At 36.8% G+C, this 22,473-nt stretch overlaps 1 protein-coding gene across 1 annotated transcript; it reads left to right on the top strand.

Moving 5' to 3' along the window:
- Positions 1–2,257: 2,257 nt before the first annotated feature.
- On the top strand, positions 2,258–11,483 carry LOC108674861 (atlastin-2-like). Its single transcript, XM_047880214.1, has 8 exons — positions 2,258–2,455; positions 3,486–3,620; positions 7,501–7,554; positions 9,455–9,613; positions 10,113–10,205; positions 10,674–10,809; positions 11,309–11,419; positions 11,467–11,483. Exons 1-8 carry the CDS (start codon positions 2,258–2,260, stop codon positions 11,481–11,483), a joined length of 903 nt encoding a protein of 300 aa, XP_047736170.1.
- Positions 11,484–22,473: the final 10,990 nt, after the last annotated feature.

Raw genomic sequence — 22,473 nt, 5'->3', positions numbered from 1 at the left:
AACTGAATGAAGTCACCATTCGCTCGGGTCGAACCCCTCCGGCCCTCCCTACTGCACTCAAATCGACAAAGCCCTCAATAAAAACTATTTGAATTCCAAAGGAATAGAAGCACTATATCCTGAAAGTATCAAAATTTAACACATAACAGGGTGTTTTTCCTCGACCTCGGTGTAAAGCTGTCTGGCTCTAGTCTATAGAAGAGTTCAGCAATCGACCTAATGTGGATCGAACCAACGCAACTCAAAGTATTAACACTCAAAGAATAGGAGAACAAACATGAGCAACTCAATTGAATAACACACGATGCCATATCTTTGGTACAAAAATCACAGCCAACAACAAAATTTAGTATAAACCAACAATAATAATTTGAATAAATTTAGCTTATTAGCGTTGTCTTCAACTTAAGATGGCGTCTAGATATTAACTCGACTGATGACTGTGGCGCCATCTACCGCTGAAATCCAACAAACCACGGTAAATAGCCTGCATGACCAGATTACGGTTAATAAGCATCGAAAAACAACGTGTGCTGTACATTTTTTGCCCGTTTTTTCTAACAGTGAATTAGATTGGTTCACTTCATGGGTTTATGTATGATGCCTAAATTAATTTAAGTTCCTTGTAAAATTTATGTACTCCCGTTAATCTGCTAATTAATGAACCCGTCACACATTCTCTATGACTCGATCAATAATTATTCATTTATTTATTCACATTCTAAATTTTTGTTTAACTCTTTAGAAGCGTAGTGTCTTGTTTTTGGTATCTTTTGAGAGTTGGTTGCTCTTATTCGAGCTTTATAAGCTATATTATAAACTCATAAGTTTCCAATAACATTTCAGACAATTGAGCTTTCGTGTACTTGGAAAAAATTGTCTATTTTCTCATGATGCAGGACAGTTTTTCATTTAACAATAATTATTGATGGCAGTAAGCACGTATGAAGATACTTATAAGCTAGATTACAATAAAGGTATAACAAAGCTTAATAATAAAGCTCATCACATGGCAGATAGAGCAACTAGAATTAATATCAAAACATGTGAGCAGTTTCAAGATCTGAGGCTGTGATAAGACAGTGCTCAAGATGAGACTATCGGGTCTGCACTAAGTGCCGGCATCTCTTATCTCTTCTCTGTCCGCTAATGAAATTTTCTCCTGTTCTGAAAATTGACAAGGCTCACCTGCAGCATACTTAGATGATTGGCACTTCCCCGTGATGAATAATTTGTGACAGTGACATCCATGATCGAGTGATGGAGGGTATAAACAGTTAAGAATCTTTGCATATTAATGAAGTTATTTCCAACATTAAGTCATTTTTATTATATTTCTTGTTTTCGAGAATATAAATTATTGTCCTATTATTACTATTATGAATAAACTTTTATGGGATTGTCTTGCAGTTGAATTGGATAAAGTTGTGCGAAAATTTTCATTTCATATATGGTATCACTAGGTTTGAAACATCACGATTAGTAATTTATGTGAATATGTGAGGTATTCACACAATCGAAAGGGTGTCAAAGTAAAGAAATAATCAAGGAAGCTTTTATTTTAATTTATCAAACAAAATCTTGACTTTGAGTTCGAATGATTCGTCTTCTGCTTCTCCCTGTTATAAGGTTAACAAAATCATTTTAAAACTCCTAAGGTATTGCCAAATCCGCTGTGAAATTCAGACGTAGGATCCGCTAGTAACGTACAACTTTAGATGACTTGAATATTCTACGGATGCACAGTATGATTTAAAGGAGAAAAAAATTTTCATTCAATATACAGTGAAATTAGGTTAAACCATCGCTTTCCTTATGTGACTTAGTTGGATAGACTTACTTCATATGAGATGTTATAGAGTGCCAATTCAATCATAATAACTCGCATTCGTAAATAATGCAAGCTTCTATAAAAGAGAAACAATCTGATCATGAATACTAAATTTGTCACTCGTTCAAATTCACAATAATTAAATCGTTTTTATTTATTCAAATTATATTGGGCTTGTTACTTTTTTGGCAGCATTTTCTCGTAACATCACACCAGCCTTGTTAGAAAGTGTTTAATAGTATTGTTGGAACAGAACAAAAGTAATATCTTAATAAGAACAGGTATCAGTCACTGCTAATGGAGCCGTGGACAGGCTATATATTATAGGTTATTTTGAGGTAAACGAGATGTTCTTAATAGTTCATGAGGTACATTGCTGATGATGATATCCGTCTTCTTGTTGGATTAGGTTGCACTGGTAAGAAAATGGACGGCCGTCCTGTGCCTATCGTTGTTCGGAACCATGAGACTCGAAAATTCGAGCTGGATGAAGCCGCCCTGCGGGGCGTCCTGCTGAGTCCTGAAGTGGGCGACAAACCCATCTGCGTGGTGGCCGTGGCGGGCGCCTATAGGAAGGGCAAGAGCTTCCTACTCAACTTCCTAGTGAAGTACTGCATCAATAAAGTGAGTATTTTAAATACTTTCCGCGGTTTAAAGGATTTCGTAGAGTTCACTCAAAATAAAACCAAAATTTAAGTTCGAACTGATATTGACACACACACAAGCTCGAACTTACCATTGACACACATTGAAGCTCGTAATTGCAGGAACAATGTAACTTTTACTAACGAACGTTCATGCATACGAAAAATTTGAGTTGCAAACAACGGAATCCATCCTCTTACACGATCTTTCTTAGGGTCTTGGAAAGATATTTGAAAACCGGCTAGAGATGTTAGGAAAAACCGTTACCGTTGGAAAATAAAAAACGAAAATTCGTTATGAAGACAATACCCAATACGTCGATTAGGCAATGGATTAACGCAATAAATGCACCACCGAAACCATCCTAAAGTTTAAAGAGACTTTGTTCGCAAGTTTACTGGTGCGAGGCTCCAAGAAAAAAAAATCAAAGAGTCGTTTGAATCTAAAAGCCGAAATGAAGTAGCTCATGTTAACATGGCTACTGAAGAGATCGCTACAAGAAAATTGCGTGATAGAGACTATCAATATGGAGAGGCTCGAATGATTTTCGGGGACCTCATGATGAATGTCTTGGACATCGCCTGAGAGGGACTTGAAGGAAAGTTGAACGGGATTTTTCGGATTAAAAACTGGCAACCAGTCAACCGAAACAAACAAGCCATTCTTAGAAGACAATGACATAGCGGAACTATATAAACATAGAAAAAAAGGAAAAATGTCGTTCAGGATGATTTTCCATTGTCTTTCCTTTATTTACAGTCATGATATTTTTTTCTCGTCGTACAGGTAACTTTCTCAAATCAGAATTGGTAACGGATAGGACAATTTCATCACGGGCTACCCTGTAAATTATTTCAGCTTGAATCCGAGAGATAACACTAAATTTTACACTTCATCAGGTGATGAACATAAGTTGAACTGAATGGCCTCCTTTTCTAGGCAAGTCAATATATAAGTCTTTAGAACTTCGAGGTTGAACTAGAGTTAATATAAATTTTTACTTGCTCAGGGCTCACCAAACTGGCTTGGTGATCTCTCGCAACCACTCGAAGGCTTCGTCTGGAGCGGCAGCATGAAGGGGCAAACCACCGGAATTGAAATCTGGAGCAAGCCTTTTTTCTTCACCAAACGGACGGGAGAAGAAGTAAGTAAAACAAAATGAAAAATGCCAAATGACGCGAGAGTAAACGTCCAGATCGACGAATGCACTGGCAAATACCGTCTATGGCCGGCAGTGAGTGAAATTCGCAATCCTAAGTTGCAATTGCGACCTAAACTTTCACAGTGCCATAAAAATAACAGATAATAAATTTAAATGACTATATGATGTTTCAACTAGGTTAAGAACTTACATATCACGCGAGCTGCTTCACGCGAAGACCCAGCCTATAGGCTCTAGCCTTTTTTACTTGATACTTTATAAGTCTCAACGAAAGTCGCGGAATGTTCGAAACGCGTTTCGCGCCGGCGCTTACAGAATCTAAAAATTTGAATTTTATAAAATATATTATTATCGTAAATAATTAGGCCATTCTCTACAAAATTTTTCCCAGTCCCACATTTAGTCGATTAATTTAGGATTACATGATAAGGCGAGCGAGAAGAAAACAAACTGACGAACAGCTTGCTGAACATTCGAGAAGAAATATAACCCGGGAAGTTGCGAGTGAAGTTTTTTTATGAAATTTGTAGATCAGCTCAAATACATAATGTTGTTACATAATGGGAAATGACGTTAATATGCTTTCTTCACTCAAAACATTTCAAACTCGGTAAACGATTTGCGTAAATCTGTTGCATATAATACTTACCATATTCTCAGGAGGCCATCATTCAATTTCAATTGTTTAATATACCTGGTTATTCTATGACTAGTATTTATCGTAACTCTAGTGGGGGAGGTATAACTGCTTACATAGACGACAAGTTCAGCGCGAGAGTTGATAACGATTTCACTTGGGTAAAAAATGAGTATGAACTCCTGAGTCTTAGTGTCAGCCTGCCTGTATTTGGGCTTTCTATATTTTGCGTTTACAGACCTCCCTCTAACAGCGTACGAACCTTCAATGAACTATTCACAGCCGAGGTTCTCTCAAAAATTAGAGAAACTAGTAAAGCATTTCTTTGTGGAACTTTAATATAAATCTATACAACCTTATCAATTTATGCTCAACGAACTGTTTTATCCATGACATTCTGGGCAGTAATTTTTATCCAGTCATAACCAAACCAACCAGAATCTCTCCCCAAAATCCTCTAAGCGCGTACTCGTTACTCGACCACATTTGGTGTAACTTTTCATTTGGATCAATCCCGAATCAGCTGTAATTGATTGTGACTTGTCGCGATAAACACTTGGTGACGTTCTTTTACTTTGAAATGGCGCTTCCGTGTGTTTCGCCTCTAAAAAAAATTCGCGTAATGAACAATGTCAATATTCTAAAGTTCACGGAGAATATGAGACTCTTCCCATCGGCATTTCTATCAAGTATTAACTAACCTAACTAAGCAATGAACTCTTTTTTTTTATCGGAACTTTCCAAAATGTATGTCGAATCAATTCTCACAATGTTTGTTTCCGCAAGAAAACATAAGTCTCCTTGGGTGTTTGCTGAAATTAGGTCTGCCACTAAGAAGAAGCATAAACTTCTAAAGCTTTTCCTCTCTGGTATAATTCTTCTGGCATAATTCTAAACAACAGTTAAGAAACAATTCTACACAGCCAAAATCAAGCCAAAGTCGAATGACTCAAAAGTTCTCTGGAAAATTGTTAACACCTTACTTGTAAAAAATGTTGCTAACAAAAGAATTGAATTGTTAAAAAATAACATGCTAATTTCTGGTAGCGAGGCAGCAATTGAATTTAACAATTATTTTATCTTGGGTGCTAATGAATCACTAAAATTTTAATTCCTGTTAACACTGATGTGACGCATGAAATTCCTTTTTGTGAGTCGTCCTGCTTCCTTTTCCCTACTTCTAAACTTGAAATTAAGAAATTTTTACGGTTGTGCAGGGGCAAGCCTATTCTGTTGATGAAATTCAGTCGAAAATGCTGTAACTTATAGCTGACACGTAGCGCCAGTTTTGGCTCATATTTTTAACCTATTTATGTCCTGTAGTGTGTATCCCGAGTCACTGAAACGTGCTCGCGTTATACCTATTTTTAAATCCTGTGACCCTAACAATCTGTAATTATCGCCCAATACGATACAATTTAGATTCGTACGAAATGGCACTTTGCCATTTCTTAATAAGATTTTTCAAAAATTCTCCATTCAAGATTAACAAATTTTTTCAACAATTTTCAATAATATCTAATGATCAGTTTGGTTTCCGTAAGGGTACTAACACAACTAGGGCAATATATTTTATTTAGTTCTAGACCTTCTCAAGACGTAATATTCTAAAAACTACTGTGTTGCGCTTTTTCTGGAGCTACAGAAGGCCTTAAGGCCTTTTGTAGGTCCAGATGGTGATTCACACACAATCAAATTTGCAAATTTGATTGTGTGAATCACCAAGTTCTATTGGGTAAGCTTCCCGTTATGGAGTTAGGGGGACCTTCCTCTCACTTATTCAGTCTTACGTCACGAGCCGAGTGCAGTTCGTCGCATTGAATGAGTTCAATTCCCCCTTATATAAGGCCCATCAATATACTTGGGCAATATATACACTTGGGCCTTTATTCTTTAATATTTTTATTAATGATATCGCCTCATCTTTTGATGTGAACTACAAGCTTTTTAATGTGAACTACGCCGTGTTCTATGTCTCGAGAAACTCGTATGACGAAGCGTGTGACAATATATCAGAGCTGTCATTGAATCTATCAAGATGGCTTCTAGCAAACAAGCTAGTGGCACATACAGACAAGACCAAGTTGATGCTTTTTACTCCTAGACCCGTTTTATGTGACATTACTTTCAATGGGACAATTTTACAATGGGTAGATGAATTCAGGTGTCTTGGTTTAATCCTCGATAACAAGATCTCCTTCAATAAACACATTAACCGCTTATAAATGCATTAACCGCTAAACTAGATATGCTTTTATAACCGAACTAAAGTAAAATGTCAGTGACACGCATGCATCAGGCGAACGAAATACACATGAGAAGAGCATTTGAGAACCAAGAATTCAACAACATTACTTGATAAATCGTTGCGTTCTATAATTAGGGTTAGGTATGATGATAATAATATTCCTTTGACATGCACCAGCGAATTATACAGGCAGTCGAAAATCTTAAAACTTGACGATATGTTCAGATTTTAACTTTTAAAATTCACGAATAGAGCACTTTTCCATGATGAACGTCTTTTTAAATCTATTTTCTAGTTCCCCAACTTTCCCATAACTCCAGGGGCGTTCGATTTTCCTTACCACCGGTTCGCTTAGAAATAGAAAAGAGCGGTACCGTTTTTAATTGTGTGAAATATTTTAATAAAATGCCAGATGAGTTCAAACAAGATTGCTCCAAAATGTAGAAAAAAAATTCCATGATTTTATCCTTATAACCGGTATTAATTTGATTTCGACCGTCATGCAAGTTTTTAACATTTTGGCAGATGTTTTTTGTTGTACCCTGTTTACTCAGTGTAATGTTGATATTGCCCCTTTTATGCTGTATTATTATGACATGCGGTTATCAGTTTTCTTAAGGCTATTGTCAATATGTTTCCTTATTTTAGAAATTTATTCCTTATTTGTTCTCAGCGTCATCTTATCACCAGAATAGAGTTTTATACCTACTGTGTTGCCTACGAAGGTTTTTTTAGCTTATATGAGCATTCACTTGGAAGTCTTGCTATTTTATTTTACGTTTCTTTTATGTCATTTTAGCGTGTGCTCCTTTGTGAATAAATAAATAAAATGGTATAAATAATCAACGATATTGTGGCTTCCTCTTTCTTGTCTTATCTTATTGTCCATATTTCTCTTTTCTTTGATTAATTTATGCTCTCAAAATCTCTCATCTCGATGCCGTTATTCTTCTTGACACTTTTATTATTGGTTTTAGGTGGCAGTGATACTTATGGACACACAGGGCACCTTCGACACCGATACACCGCAGGTATGCCTTCAGAATCTGTGAAAAAAGTCAAGGAAAAGGTTCAGTGATGTAGAATCAAATCTCAACTAACTCTCATCAAGTCAAGCAACTTTCCATGACTATATGCGCGCCTTAATGCACCTGCCTATAAATTTTCAATTCCTAAAATAAGTTCAGCTTTTCTTTTGAAGCATTAAATAATATGGATTTAAATGTTTATGATGCGTTTCCTCGAGTCTTCTGCTACGTAAAGAACGTAAAGTTTGGCAATTTAAAGGTAAAAGCACAGAATATTAACATGACTTAATGTCTTCGTTATTTACATTGGTGACAATATCTGCAGTACTGTCTGTGTGACTCGTACAATTGAAATTCAGTAATGATAATGCGAAAAAATGTTAAGTATAACAAGAAAGTGCAAAAGCTAAAATGAGACTTTTGATAGCTTTTCTGCAAAAAAAAAATATATATGCGTTTTTCACCATGAGATTTTGAAATGTGATGTCGGTGTGCCTGCAGTCCTCCCAAGCAGTCTCAGTGGTGCCTGCATCATTATGATCAATTTAATTTTAACAAAAAAAACAATGGTAAATGAAATAAAACGATTGTTAATGGCGGTTTTAACCCATTACTACTGTGGTCTCTAAATGGGTATCATGAACTTCAACCAAAAATAGTAGATAGTGTGTGTCTTGATATCAATTTGAAGGACCTCAGTATACAGTATTTGTTTAACTCATGATCAGTAATAAATATGAGAGTATTAGGAATAAATTGGAACTTAACTGATTATTTGGGCAGCTCTTATTGAGAGGAGTCTCCGTAATTAAGTGTTAGCTAGATGAATGTTAGCTAGATAGATTCTAATGTTTGCTAGGTAAATTCCATGACATCGGAATCTTTTAATAAATGTCTGACACAAAAAATCAGCTACAACAAGCGCAATGACACTTAATTTCTGAACAAATTTAGAAGACTATTTGAGCAAACAAATCGAACAGTGACAAGAAGAAACAAAGAATATAAACAAAGTAAGTAAGAATATATAAAAGTAAGGATAAAATGTTGTAATGGAACGTCGTGTATTACAGTGTTATAGTAAAATTTAGATTACGTACGTCTATACAGTATTTGATTTTCTTAGTAAACTCATACATCATCTTCAATTTATCCAAGCCTTGTACCTTCTCATGACCCTGTGGTCAACCACAATGTACGTCTTAGTATTTTGTATGATTATTTCCTGATAATCATTTGTGTCGATTTCTTGGCAGTTTTATTGGTGACTATGACTATTATTATTTATATTAGGGTATTATGGATTTGTGACATGTCTTACGTCATATCCTACTATGTTAATGTGACATCATTACAAGTTCGTATTTATGTAATTTTAAAAAGGCTCCGAAGCTGAGACTTGAAAAGGGTTTAATAGATGAGACAGCGGAACACACAGTTTATATTTATGTACATGGAATTGCTTCTATTATTATCGTTTTCATTCAACACTTTTATTAAAGCTTTCTTGCCATTAAATGGATTTTGTCAAAAGATCATATTTTTATGTCTGGGGTTAATGAAAGTTTTATCTATTCAATCATTTGTTCAATTAGCATCGACAATGTCTGAAGTGATATGCACTTTAAAATTTGAAAAATTCTTAGGAATAAATTCGTGCGGTAACTTTGCTTATTTATAAGATTACTGTTCACGTATTTTCAAACATTTAATTTCGCACTTAATTCATTCATTTGCATTTAATTAATTTTAGGTTATCAAAAATTCTATTTTCATTTGATCATTAGAGAAAACTTGGGACAAATTTATTTTTAGTGACAGGAAAAGGTAAACTGGCAGCTGGCATAAACTTCAACTGAAAAGGTGAACATTATAGCTTATTGAAGTCTGTTATTTTCTTCAGGATTCCACGTTTATATTTGCCCTAACTTTGCTGGCCTCCTCCGTGACGGTGTATAACATCATGCACAACATCGAGGAGAGTGACCTCATGCACCTACAGTCGTTCAGCGCGTACGGGGCCCTGGCCCAGCAGAATGACCAGGGCTCGCGAGCATTCCAGGTTCGTAGGATACGTGTAATGTCTTGGATGTAATTACTTATTATTTGATGGAAGCGATAACTTTTATTCCGCAGCGATAGCTTTTATTCCATTTTATATATATTTATTTAGATTAAATCAATCAATCACCGTTTCTTATTTTTTTTAGTTTAATTTTATTGGTTTGAAGTCATCAACGTTCAAGTGAGATTCTTTATTAATGAGGTGGTCTGGATGATGGCCAGTATGAAGGAGGGTGACGTGATGAAAAATTACCGATGATGTGATGGTTGGTGCTCCTATAGACATCGGGAATTAGTTCGTCCGACTCAAGGCGTGGGGCGCCCTATAAGAGGAGGCATGAGGCTGGTTAGAGAGGGAAAGTAAGGCTTACAGGGGATGTTTCACTTGCACAATGGTGAAGAGCAGAGACAGAAGCACAAAAATAATATATGTTCAGTTGTTCACTATGTTGAAGTAATTGAATTAAATGTACATTTTCGACATTTTTCTACTACAGAAGTTGTTGTTTTTGGTGCGCGACTGGAGTTTTGCTCAGGAACACCCGTACGGCCACGAGGACGGTCAACGGGTGCTGGAAAAAAAACTAGAAGTAAGTTGATCACAACATTACTAGTCGCAATCAAGGATTAATTATTATAAACATTATTATTATTACAAATATAATTATCATAAATATTATTATTATAAACCTATGGACGATCTACTTCAAGACCTTTTAAGATAAAGACTACAAGATTTTCCGATCTTTACAAAATTAGTTGACGAAAACATGACCGACGAATAATCATGAAAACCGTTCGAAAACGAATTCCTATCGTACATACAAGTTGAATGACCCAAAAGTAATAGTTGAATGACTTCTATATCATTTTTGATATAAAACTCATTTTTAATACTAAATTTCTCTAAAGCTCATTGGTTTTTCGTCGCAACACTAAAAAGATGTCGATCCATGGCCTTTCGAAAAATTTGTTTTCAAAAGAATTAATTTGTTCTATCATGTCCACTTAATGACTATATAGTGTAGCTGATATAAACTGCTATTTCTAAACGTCAGGTGAAGCAAGGGCAGAATTCTGCGCCCCAGAGGTTGAGAGATGGCCTCCGCCAGAGTTTCGAGGAACTGGAATGCTACCTCATGCCGCACATCGGCCTCAAAATCAAAGACAGTAGCTTCGATGGTCGACGTAATCGTGAGCATCACTCCAGACTAAAGCTTGGAAACGAGTTAACGTTTATAATTACTTGTACCCTCAATTAATCATTCAAATGGTGTATCGTTAGAAGATCATTTGTTCGCCTGTCTTCATTGTTAGCACCAATCGGAAATTATTCATTCCTAACAAAGGCAAACACATGAAGGCTTCATAATAACGCTAACTAAATATTGACTTGAGTTCAAGAGGAAGAGACATAACAAAATTTAACATTAACTTATTTGGTGTAACTGGAATGTACCATTAATGTAAACGGTTTTATAAATAGAGTCCAATGAACATTAGAATCATGTACTTAATATAAGATACCTTTATCAGTCATCTCTTATACTCCTGAAGTTAGAGTTGGCTTTGTGCTCCAAAACATTGTAGCTTCTATAATTCATTCGAACAAATAAATGCTTGATATCGATGAAGTTAATCTGGCAGTCAATGAAAGTGTCTATTACTTATTGATAGGATAATTAACGAACAGAATTGGATGAGCGATTCGTGGAGCACCTGCAGCTGCTGGTGCCTCGCCTGCTGGCGCCTGAGAACCTCGTGCTGAAGCGCTCAGCGGTGCGGCGGGGACAACCCGCCACCGGTGAAGAAGTGGTGGAACTCATCAAGACCTACATGGCGGCCTTTCAGGAGAAGAATCTTATTGAGCCAGTCAATTTGGTTGAGGTGTTGATGCTTGGGAAATAGCAATACGGTGTTTATCATTTATTTTATTTTTTGGGAGCGCTTACCATATCACGGATGAATATGATCTTCATCAAATGATGTATTTTCCAGGTTCCCTCTATGTATCATGGAAGATGAAATAGACTTTCAATTTGTTTATTCATTAGCCGACTTTTTGACAAGTGGAATAAAGACAAGCAGTTCATGTAATTTTTTTCTCGGTAGACATGGCAATTTGAGATGTTTAATGGTCACAATTCAGGCAGGAACCTGATAAACTATGGCATTCATTTAATAGTAAATCTTTGACCCACTTATTCAATTTCAGCTGATGTCACGCGTCTGCAGTGAAGGGGCTTGCAAGATTGCTCTTGCAGCTTACAAGAAAGCTATGGATTCAATTATCCTCCTCGAAGGAAAAAATGATGCTGCTTTCACTTTATTGGACCATCATTTTGCATCGAAGGAAGAAGCTATTGCAGTCTACGTTAGAGAGAATCAATACGCCAAAAATAAGGACTTGTTTCCTGTGGCAGATGAAATAAAGCAGCTGCTTGAAGCGGTGAGTAAACTCAAAAATTAATTAAATTCTATTCCTAGAAAACGTTTCCGAGTCCACCTTCCTCGTACGTTTATAAATCCCAACAAGTCCTGTGGACCAGACGGCTTCCATCCCAGATTGCTCAAAGAATTAGCAACCGTTCTGGCCGGCCCATTGACAGTATTCTTCCGAAAAACCTTGAACGAAGGAACTTTGCCGTCCGATTGGAAAGAAGCTCTAGTAACACCATTGTTCAAAAAAGGTGACAAAAGTAGCTCTGGTAACTATCACCTTGTCAGTCTGACAAGTGTTGTTTGTAAGATAATGGAACCTGTTGTGAAGGATAGGATAATCGATCACTTGACTGTTCACCATCTTCTATCAGACTGTCACCATGGTTTTATTGCCTAAGTTGAACGATTGGACTCGCTTTCTGGACGAAAGGGAGCCAGTGGATTCATTGTACCTCGATTTTGTTAAAGCATTTGACGTACTCCAAGGGATCAAAGGCTTCCTAGTTGATTTCTTCCATTATCGCCAGCATAATAGTTTTTGAATAATAATTTGGCACCTTGTTCCCGGTGTTAACAATTTATCTGTGACTGTAGACAGTGCTAGCGGATTCAGTCATCGTTGGGCGCAAAAACGGAAGAGTACCATAATAAAATTTAGAGGCGTGCGCGGCCCTGCATTAGGGCCGCCTAGGACTCGGCCCGCACGTAAATAAGATATTCTATGTCCGCTTCGGCTCAGGGTTCGAAGAGCAGCCTCTGGGCAGTTACCTAGTTCGGTATGACGAGGCTCGGCCAACCCTTGTCATACTCTCCGGCGACTATAAAGTCGGATAGGAGATTCTGACCTGAAACTGATTTCGATGGGGTGGCCAAGTAGACCCAGAATAACTTTGCGGCGAGTGTACTGCCTATTCGGCCAAAGCCTAGGCGGTCCACGAATTTTGTTAGGGTATAAATTTGATACATGCCGCATGATTGGCCCTTACACGCACGCAGCTGATGACATCATATGCAAAGAAAATACCGTGCATGTGTTTTGGAGAAAAAAGTATGCTGTAAATTTAAAGCGCTTCTTCTAGTCAAATGGAAATTGGATGGCGAAACTCTCTTTGTGATTTGTTGCCAAGAAGATCGCCATGGTTGTCATCAAAATTGCTAATAGCCAGCAGTAATTTGACCTGCATATGCGCTGAAAATAAAACAGATAAAGCCACTGATTTATAATCCTTATTTTCGTTAATTGCTATACTCGAAAGCTGACTAGGTGCGTGAATGATGGCAGAAAAGTCAGTTACAATATTTTCATACTCTTTTAGACTGGGACTTGCATGGCCCGGCATTAAATTGCCAAAATTAAAAATTTCGTTATGTTAGAGTTAGAATTAGGGCTAGAGGTGCGAAAAATGTTTTTTAGACACTTTTTACAATTTTACTAAGGTTATTTCCAGCCAGGCAAGGTTCTTTTACCGTAGACAACTAAAATAATATAAAAATAACTAATATAAATTAATTGCTTCGTTAAGGTTTCTTTTGCCTTACAAGATTTTCTGATAATACCAAGGGTTCTACATCCCATCGCGTGATATCGTAGTGAAATGAAATTTCGACATAGTGATATTTGAGCGATATCGGCATAGTTCCTATTTTAATGAGTATTGAAAGTCACGCTAAAGAAAAAGCGCTAAATTATTATTTTATTAAGTAATTAACTATTATTAATCGCTTTTTTAAAATTAAATGAATGCAAAATAATTGGTAGAATTCACATTTTCATACCAGGTTAAGGAGTAGCCATGTAGTAGGTAAAAGCATAAGGATTATAAAAATTTCTGTTCGAAACAGTGCTCAAGGACAATATTAATATCATATCAGCATTTATAGGATATTTTACTTTTTATGTTGTTGTGATCCCGTAGTGCAAAGTCAAAATGAAGAAATTTGTACCGAAAACATTTTTAAGAAATAATATTTTACCCGAAGTCTGTCACGCTTCCACCATTATCGTCGTTTGAATTGCGTGCTTCGGAGAGTATAAAAATCATGAAGAACTTTTCATAAATTTCCACTTAAATTTTACAGAAATTGGTTTTGGTTGTCCTACCATGCTGTCATGTCTATTAATTATACATCAATAATCGTACGTAAGCAGCAGTTATTAATAACCTAACCTAACCTAATAACCTAAGTAAGCAGCAGTTGTTTATTTTGGCTCATGATTCGAAGTTGGCGAATGCACCCGAGCCGATTGAGGCTCGATTACATTAGATAGTAAATGTTGGAGTATATTTTTCGAAAATAAGATAGATAATAACAAAATTCAATAAAATTAAAAACAATTAATAACATAAAAAATTAAATTGAATTATATTCAATCAAGACACCTTAAATAATTAAATACATATTGATACTTCCGTTTCTAAAAAAATTGAGGAAAAAGCGTAAATTTCATCGTCCGAGTCGAAAATTTCGTTTATATGCTCATATTTTAATGTTTGGGCACGGTTGATGGTAATGCTATGGATGGAACGATTGTCAGGTAATTAGTGATTGACTGAGGCATGATAACGAAGCCTTAAACACAAACCAGAAGCCGTGTTGGGTGTCTTTGTGAGGCGATTTCAAGCGACAATGTATGGTAACTTGCCCGTGATAGGGTTAAGACGTCCTTTTATTTCAGATAATGGAAAGTATGAACTCAGACCATATGGAAGCGAATGAACGTAAGCAGAAGGCAAGTCAATGCAGCAGTGCAGCTAAAATGGAGGCGCTGAGCGTTTACAAGAGCGCCATGGACTTGGTGATCGGCACCGATAAAGCACTTGACGCCTCAACTCTAATGGAACATCACTCAACATCAAAAGCCATCGCTACTCAAGCCTACGCCAGGGAAAATCAGTACACCAAGGACAGTGAACTTTTTCCGGTCGTGAACGAAATGAAAGCGCAACTGGAAAGTGTGAGTAAATATGTTTTGGTGATTGCTGAGTTCTTAAGTGCTTGCATAACTGTGCCCAATGAGCGGTTTTGCTGCCTCCAGCCTCACGCGAAGCAGATCTAATATTGTATCGTGTCTTTCCTGTTTATTCCAACCTGTGTGTACATACGTTTATGCATTTATTATAGTATGGAATGGGAGCAGAGTTTTTTCTAGAATACCAGTTTGCTTGATGACCAGAAATAAAATTTTAGCATAATTTTCATGTACGTTTGTTCAACGACATTTTTCTCTATCGTTTGTTGACTGAATAGTACGTTTCCGAAAGAGAATTCAAGATTATAACAACGTTCTTCAGTGATTTTTTTTACAGTGATTTTTTCATGACGAAGTTTTTTCATTTTTTTTGGTAGATCGAAATTTGTTTATCGGCAATATTTGTTTTGCTTTATTAAGAATTTCTTTAGGATTATCGTAGGACTCGTTCATCTGCATTGTAACCGTTGCTCATTAGATTTGGATATTTGACGGTCGTGACGTTTTCATTTAGTCCTAGTTTGTTTTTGGCTCGGTCAAGTCTCGATCGATAACTAATTAAGAAAAAACAAAAATTCTAATCCGCCAAATTTAGAAAAAACAATAAAAATCTTTAAAAATAATTTTTCATATAACCTGAATGTTTTTCTCCTTCTATGCACCAGATAACGAAGCAAAGGAAACTTACGAGCCAATTCACAAATTTCAATGATTTTTTATGTATCCAACTAAATTATTATTGAACTTTAATTAGAAATGAGAAACCACTGCGATGATGTGAATCCATTGCGGTATGCGGCATGTCTTATAATTACTCCATACTAATAATACATACTAAACTCTTGCAACTTTGGAAAACTCTTGCAGCTTTGTTCCAGGAAATTGAGGGCTTGTTCGCAGACTATTCTGAGAAGAATCAAGAGAAACTGAGGCAATGCACCTTGGTCGCTAAAGAGAAGGCGCTGAAGGAGTACGAGGAGTCCATGGGTTTACTGATACGTGCCTATACAGAGGTTCTTGACGCCTCAACTTTAAAGAAACTTCACTTAATATCAAGGATCAAAGCCACTCAAGCCTTCGATAGAAAAAATCAGTGCGCCCAGAAAAGTGAAATTTCACTCGTGAAGGAAATTAGAGCACAACTTGAGAGGGTAAGAATATGTGGCCTACAAATTGAAACTGAATTCTTTTTTATCGAATATTACAATAAAGTAGAATTTAATTGAATGCACTGTGTACATAACTTGAACATTCTACGAGTTTTAATGTGGGATGCTTTTTTGTTTTGCAAAAATAAAAAACCAGAAAAATTTATCTCGTCTTGTGATGTCTGTTCATCTAACGTTTATAAAATTTTCACGATCATAGAATATTTTACCATCAATGCTTCAAACAATTTTGAACTAGTTGATAAAGCTTTGAATACAACACAATTTGTATAGATTTAACATTATGGTCGTGAATGGGTTTAAGCCTATTCACGTCTTATTTAAGAGTTAGCAGTCGGTTTTTTCTTATTACAAAATATCCAGTAACTGTCGTAGATGAAAGAGAATAAAGGTTTACATGTTGGTAGGTAATGTGTTTGGCTTTTACCAAATACTATACTGAAGATGGAAACAAATTTTCAAAAATACTATTACGTTTGATGGATGAGATATTAATATTTATTCTGTGAAGGCTTATAAGTCAATGTGCTACCATTTAGCTCAATTTCTTGAAATTTTGTTTCCATATGAATACGATTACAGGTTCTGGTGACTGGCCTATAGAATTCATTCATAATTGTGAACACACATCGATTATTCAATACCGGAAAGAGATTTTACCTTAATTTTTTTGTTCCCTTAATTCGTTGAAATGCGGAAAATAAAAGTTAAAGGGTCAGTCCAGTCATTTATTTCTGATAGTTATTCAGACAGAAATTAAGCAAGTACATTTACCGAAGAGGTGTATTTGAATTTTAATTGAGAACGTAGCGGTGCGCACCGACACTTAATTAATTAATCACTTAATTTTAGAAAAAGTTAGATGTTACTTTTAAAAGGTTGTGCTGGAACTAGTAAATGTTTCCGGTCTTCTATCATCATCGGTTATTCGCACATATGATTATGAATGACCTAAAAAGGTATCATTCATCGTCGAGTCAGATGGTAGGCTACCTGAGTATTCATTAGAATATCTAGAAGAGTTTAAAGATAATATTGCATGAGATACACATTTTTAACAATTCAAATAGTATTTTAGAAATTATAATCCAATAAATTAAACCAAATAGGATGTATCACTTAAGTAGCTGGTTAGTAAAACATAAACAAAAAACGACAAACTAGATTATACGATGAAATAGATCATTCTAAATAGCGAGGAGGATTGGAAATAGTCACGTGTGCATTTCCTTTGTTTTTAATTAAGACAAGTGATATCGGATTAGAAATTTATAATTGTCTTTTTAAAATTTTTTTATTGGCTTGTTTCTGTTTCAGGAAATCGAAGAAAAGATGTCAGTCTACATGAAGACCAAAGAAGCAATGTCATGCAACGACTGGACGCCTGAGAAGTCTTTTTCTGCTAAAGTTCTTGTCCTGGGAGCCAAAGGTGGGTACAGTTCCCCCTGGCGGACGGTTGAGCTCCCGCAGGTTCTAATTGTGCCGGTTGGAATCCAATATTAGATTTTATAAACGGTAATTTGGATCATTTATACGACACACAGGTAAGCCTAGTCACGCTTACACAATCCTTGGCCAATGTGAATTCCTTCACCGTGCGCGTCACTTTCGGCCGTCTCCTGGACATGGGTTATACAATGTACATTGTGCAGTGAACAAACGCCCTGGTGTTCACATTAGACCCTCATAAAGTGAGCAACCTTTGTAGACCACCTGATAACGAAACCCGAAATCAAGTTTGAATAAGTATTATTCGTTTACCCTTCAAGATTACAATAAGTTGGACATGATTTGAGCCGATGCAAACACATTTTTGTAATTTTATATGTACCTTACCTCTATACTATATATCAAGTGATATTAAAAAATTCATGAATTATTTTTTTTAATAAAATTGTAAAAGTCTTTTTGTGGGACTGTGAACACGATTTTCCAGTAAAATCTGTTTCACTACATGAATGAAGTTTACAGTGGATGCCATGTGATAATTCACGTTACACGAGAGGGACAGTTGAAAATTCAACTGCGCAAAATGCAGAAGTGTGTATTGTGAACAGACGCGTTCACCCATGCAAATCAGTATACTACCAGAGCTATATAGTGCTGGTAATAAACATCCAATGACGTATCGCTGGCAGTGACGCTCATGATGTGCCCAAACTCGTTATTGGTGGATGAGAAAGTCAAATAAGTATTAAGGTAGAAGCAGCTGTAGGCTCGCAGCAATACATCTGATTTTCAGTCAGCTTGATGACGGGCAAACATATATAAATTTTACTGCTCTTCCAGTTGCTAACATATAACTTCAGGTTAAGCGGAGTTTTAGCCGCGGGACCATCCCATTGATGCAATTTTTGGTGACTGTGAAACGATTCTTGAGGCTACTTTGATTTTCAAAAATTTAAAAGCAAAGAAAATAGCCAGAAAATTCACCATTTCTTAAGAAGGAAAACGTTTCGGAGACCAGCTCCATCATCAGTTCAAAACCTAAAACACAGGTACAAACAATTAGCAATAAATTCACATTGATGCATAAATCGTCAAATGAGAAACAAACAAGAATGAAGCAAACACGGGCACAAATCTATCTATTTACAATTTCTAGGGGATATGAACTATTAGCGGAATTTAAAATGGGCTTTTGTTTAAAAATATAAAGGGACTCTAGAATTCGCAAGTCGGAAACACCGGTCGTGGAGGCTAAAATTCGAAAATCACTATCGGACACTGGCACGTTGCACTGCTCGTGCAAATACAAAAACTGAGTTTAAAACAGATAATTCAAGAAGAGATTTAAAAAATTTGCGGTTCAAACCCATGATACAGTCATTGACACTTTTAAACAAAGAACTTAGGCCGATATCGATAGTTTCATGGAGGGGTATATTGGTAAACAAATTTTCTACATCAAAAGAAGCCATAGTCAAGTCCTGAACATTAGAGAAATTTTTCAAGCGATCCACGAACATGTAAATTTTGTCTACCGTATACTGATTGGTGGTGAGACAGTTCAAAACGGGAACTAAAAATTTAGCAAGTTTGAAGCTCGGAGTATTGTAAGCAGCAAAGATTGGGCGAAATTGAAATTTCAATGCGAAATCTGGTTTATGAATTTTGGGTAAGCCATACAAAATACCAGGGGAAGAGCCAGATGCATAAAGTTTGAAGTAATTTTCAGATGAAAGTGCAGCAGAATCTTTAAGTTTTCTTAGGAAATTATCAATTTTGTCCTCAATCTTCAAAATTGTTTTAGCAATTGGATCCGTAATTTCGATAAATTTGGAAGGGTCTGTAATGAGAGTAGAAAGGCTACTGTTGTAACGATTACGGTCAACTAATACAACGCCCTTGCCCTTATCTGGCTTACAAATGATTAGGCCCTTATTTTTGGCCAAGTCCTTCAACAGATGGGTGTCACGGGGTTGGAAAACTGATGAGAAAATTTTATAAGATTTAAAGCCAGAAATTCAGAAATTAAAGCCAGAAATTCAGGACGATTGGCAATAGAAACATTTCTTATGCTAAGAGCAAGTCTTTCAAAGGTTAAAAAGTATTTATAGAAGTCTAATTTAAAAACAGGCAGACAAAAATCAAGCCCGAAAGCCAGCAAGAATTTGGTTCGAGGTTCCAAGTTGTATGAACTAAAATTGAAAACTACTTTATCAGGGTTACAAGGATGGATTTCATGGATCTCATTATTTCACTTAATGGGCTTCCGTTGCAATTTGTATATACTCAAATTAAGAAATTTTTGTCTAAGCAATATTCTGAGGTTGCTCCCGAACGTGACCAAAGGAATGCTGTTTATTGTTCATTTCCTTACTTTGGTCCCGCTTCTGATTCTATGGCTAAAGAGTTGAAAGATTTGTTCTCTAAATACCTTTTGGAGTATCATCAGCCTTTCTGTGTTGAGATGGCGAAAAGATCCTTTCCCATATTCGTGGGATCTAGCTCCATAGATTACTTAACCAGTACATTCTCAATCCAAATATCAAGCACTTTCAGCCGTCCCACTCCTAAATTTTCCCTCATAATGCTATCCATGAATTCTCCCGTACGATTTGAATCATCTTTATAAACACTCTCCCACAATATGGGCTTCGATACTGTAACCACGAAGGGTATTCCACATTCACATCCACATAATACGAACTTCAATTTGTTTAGAACATTATTAGGAAGAATGCTTTTTGTATACATGCAATAAGAAATCCAAGTCTCCAGGTATTAGACTCTCAATTTCTTTATGCTTATATGTATATGGATTGGAGTCGAATGATTAGACTCTTCTGCTGGACGAAAGGGAGCCATGCATGGAGTCGATGCAGTTTACCTCGATTTTTCCAAGGCAACTAACAGTGTTTCGAATGTGTTTCGAATTCGAGCGGCTGTTACGAAAAGTGATGTCTTTGAGAAAGGGGGGAAATGTACTCCAACGGATCAGAGGTTTTCTAGTTGGTAGACGACAACGTGCTATTTACGGGACCGTTCAGACTGGGCTTCAGTGCGCAGCGGCGTGCCACAAGGAAGCGTCCTATGGCTTGATTTATTCGTTGCGTTCAAAGCGGCCTGCCAGAAGCTGAGTCTAGCGCCCTATCGAAACTTTTATTCCTGTCAGCCGCTGGCACACGGACGCCCCAAGTTCTTATGGCCGGGTAAATTAGAAGCTCTATGTCCGCTTTAGGTTCCGGTTGCCGTAGCGAAATAAGCGCCGAAATGGAATCTTGTGAAATTACTCGTCGAGCTTGGGGCGATCGTGGGGCTGTCTCTTATACACATCTAGACGTTCGGGNCATCGTATAAAAACTGTGTTTTGAAAGAAGTGATCTCCAAACAATTCGAAATCAAGAACTTCCACAAGCACTCAAAATATTCATTTTCGTCCTGTTCAATGTCTACAAGTGCAATGGTATTTACCATCAAATTGTTTAAAGCTCTCTGAAGGAAACAAAACTATAGCCAATAGCTTTTCGATAAGCATTGAGCATTCTTCACTACGTACTGATTCACGGTTAGTTCTAAACTGGCGCCTTACTTGCTGGCTGCTGCAACGGCTAATGCACTGTCCGGATGGGGGGTGCGGGAGGTAGACCCCCACACACCCCCACATGGCGGGAACTTCTAAGCACGCTCGCGTTAAAAACTCGTGCCAGCTACTGAGCAGGGTAAGCCAATGGTGGCCTGACCAGCCACTGATTTCGTGTGTCATTTGACCCTTATATTTTTTTCCACGAAACTACTCAAAATAGCTCCTATTTGGCGGCTAAATAGAAGAGGCGGCCATTTCGCATCTGATTCATCTCTAATCCGAGAGTCGCAACCGAAATCGGAAGGATAGCCGCGCGTAAATTTTGACAGGGCGTGTGCTCGATGTATGCTGACGACACAAAAGTTTATAATGCAGTGAAGTATGCGTCAAATAAAGCGCATGTTTTTCTTACTAGTACGCATGTACCTTTGATCACCAAACGACCTTGAGTCAGCAAAACTTCAAAAAGATATGAAATATAGTCGGGAGTGCTCATATTTGCAATAAGGAAAACTCTAGGCTAATAAGTCAAGTCTTGTGAAAAAAGAAGAGCTTATGAAGCTTAACTAAACCTAGTTAACTAGGCGACCATATTGAAGGTATAACATAGTAAACCTCAAGTTTATTCCGCGGTTTATATACGAATAGTATATAAACCGAAGTAGTACTAGAATACGAGACAAAAACAAACACGAGGTGCCACGCTTATAAATTAAAAAAATGCGGTGCAACTCATCCATCTGACAACATTTCGTCTCTTTTTGTTTGTGCCAACGGCATTTGTAACAAATTTCCTACGGGCATCGTGGACTCTCCTAGCATGAACGCTAGCTAATTAAATAAAGCTATACGCAAGTATACGGGATAATATGTTTCGACTAGAAATGCCTCCCACCTCACAAACTGGTGGATGTTCAGCAGCTACTTAGCTTCAATGTCAGTTTTGGATTGATCTGAAATAAAGCATTAATACCGCTCCGTTTTTCAACATATTCTTCTACCAGGGAGCAACATGAGACATATAACCACATCAATATACCATAATAACAACAATATATTTGTTTTTATACCTGCGGGGTAAGTGCCAGTCATTATAGTCACACAGCAAGAAAGATTGGAAATGCGACAGACTGGATTTGGGGATTTTATTGACGTGGAAATTTAAAAGAATATATTATTGGAAAATAAATAATAGGTACTGGAATAATAACATTGGCAACTTAAAGGGTTGCTTCAAGGGTCAGCCG

The sequence above is a fragment of the Hyalella azteca genome, unplaced genomic scaffold (assembly GCF_000764305.2).
Source record: "Hyalella azteca isolate HAZT.00-mixed unplaced genomic scaffold, Hazt_2.0.2 contig4973, whole genome shotgun sequence".
Classification (NCBI taxonomy): domain Eukaryota; kingdom Metazoa; phylum Arthropoda; class Malacostraca; order Amphipoda; family Hyalellidae; genus Hyalella; species Hyalella azteca.
The sequence above is the reverse complement of the archived record's forward strand: the minus strand, read 5'-3'. Positions and strand labels throughout refer to the sequence as shown.

What these genes read in the sequence shown, in the direction of transcription:
- LOC108674861 (XM_047880214.1), top strand. Translation starts at nt 2,258, where the DNA reads ATGGACGGCCGTCCTGTGCCTATCGTTGTTCGGAACCATGAGACTCGA. An exon ending in TGCTGGAAAAAAAACTAGAA is followed by an intron (nt 10,206 to 10,673) that starts GTAAGTTGATCA and finishes TCTAAACGTCAG; the next exon opens with GTGAAGCAAGGGCAGAATTC. An exon ending in CTTCGATGGTCGACGTAATC is followed by an intron (nt 10,810 to 11,308) that starts GTGAGCATCACT and finishes ATTAACGAACAG; the next exon opens with AATTGGATGAGCGATTCGTG.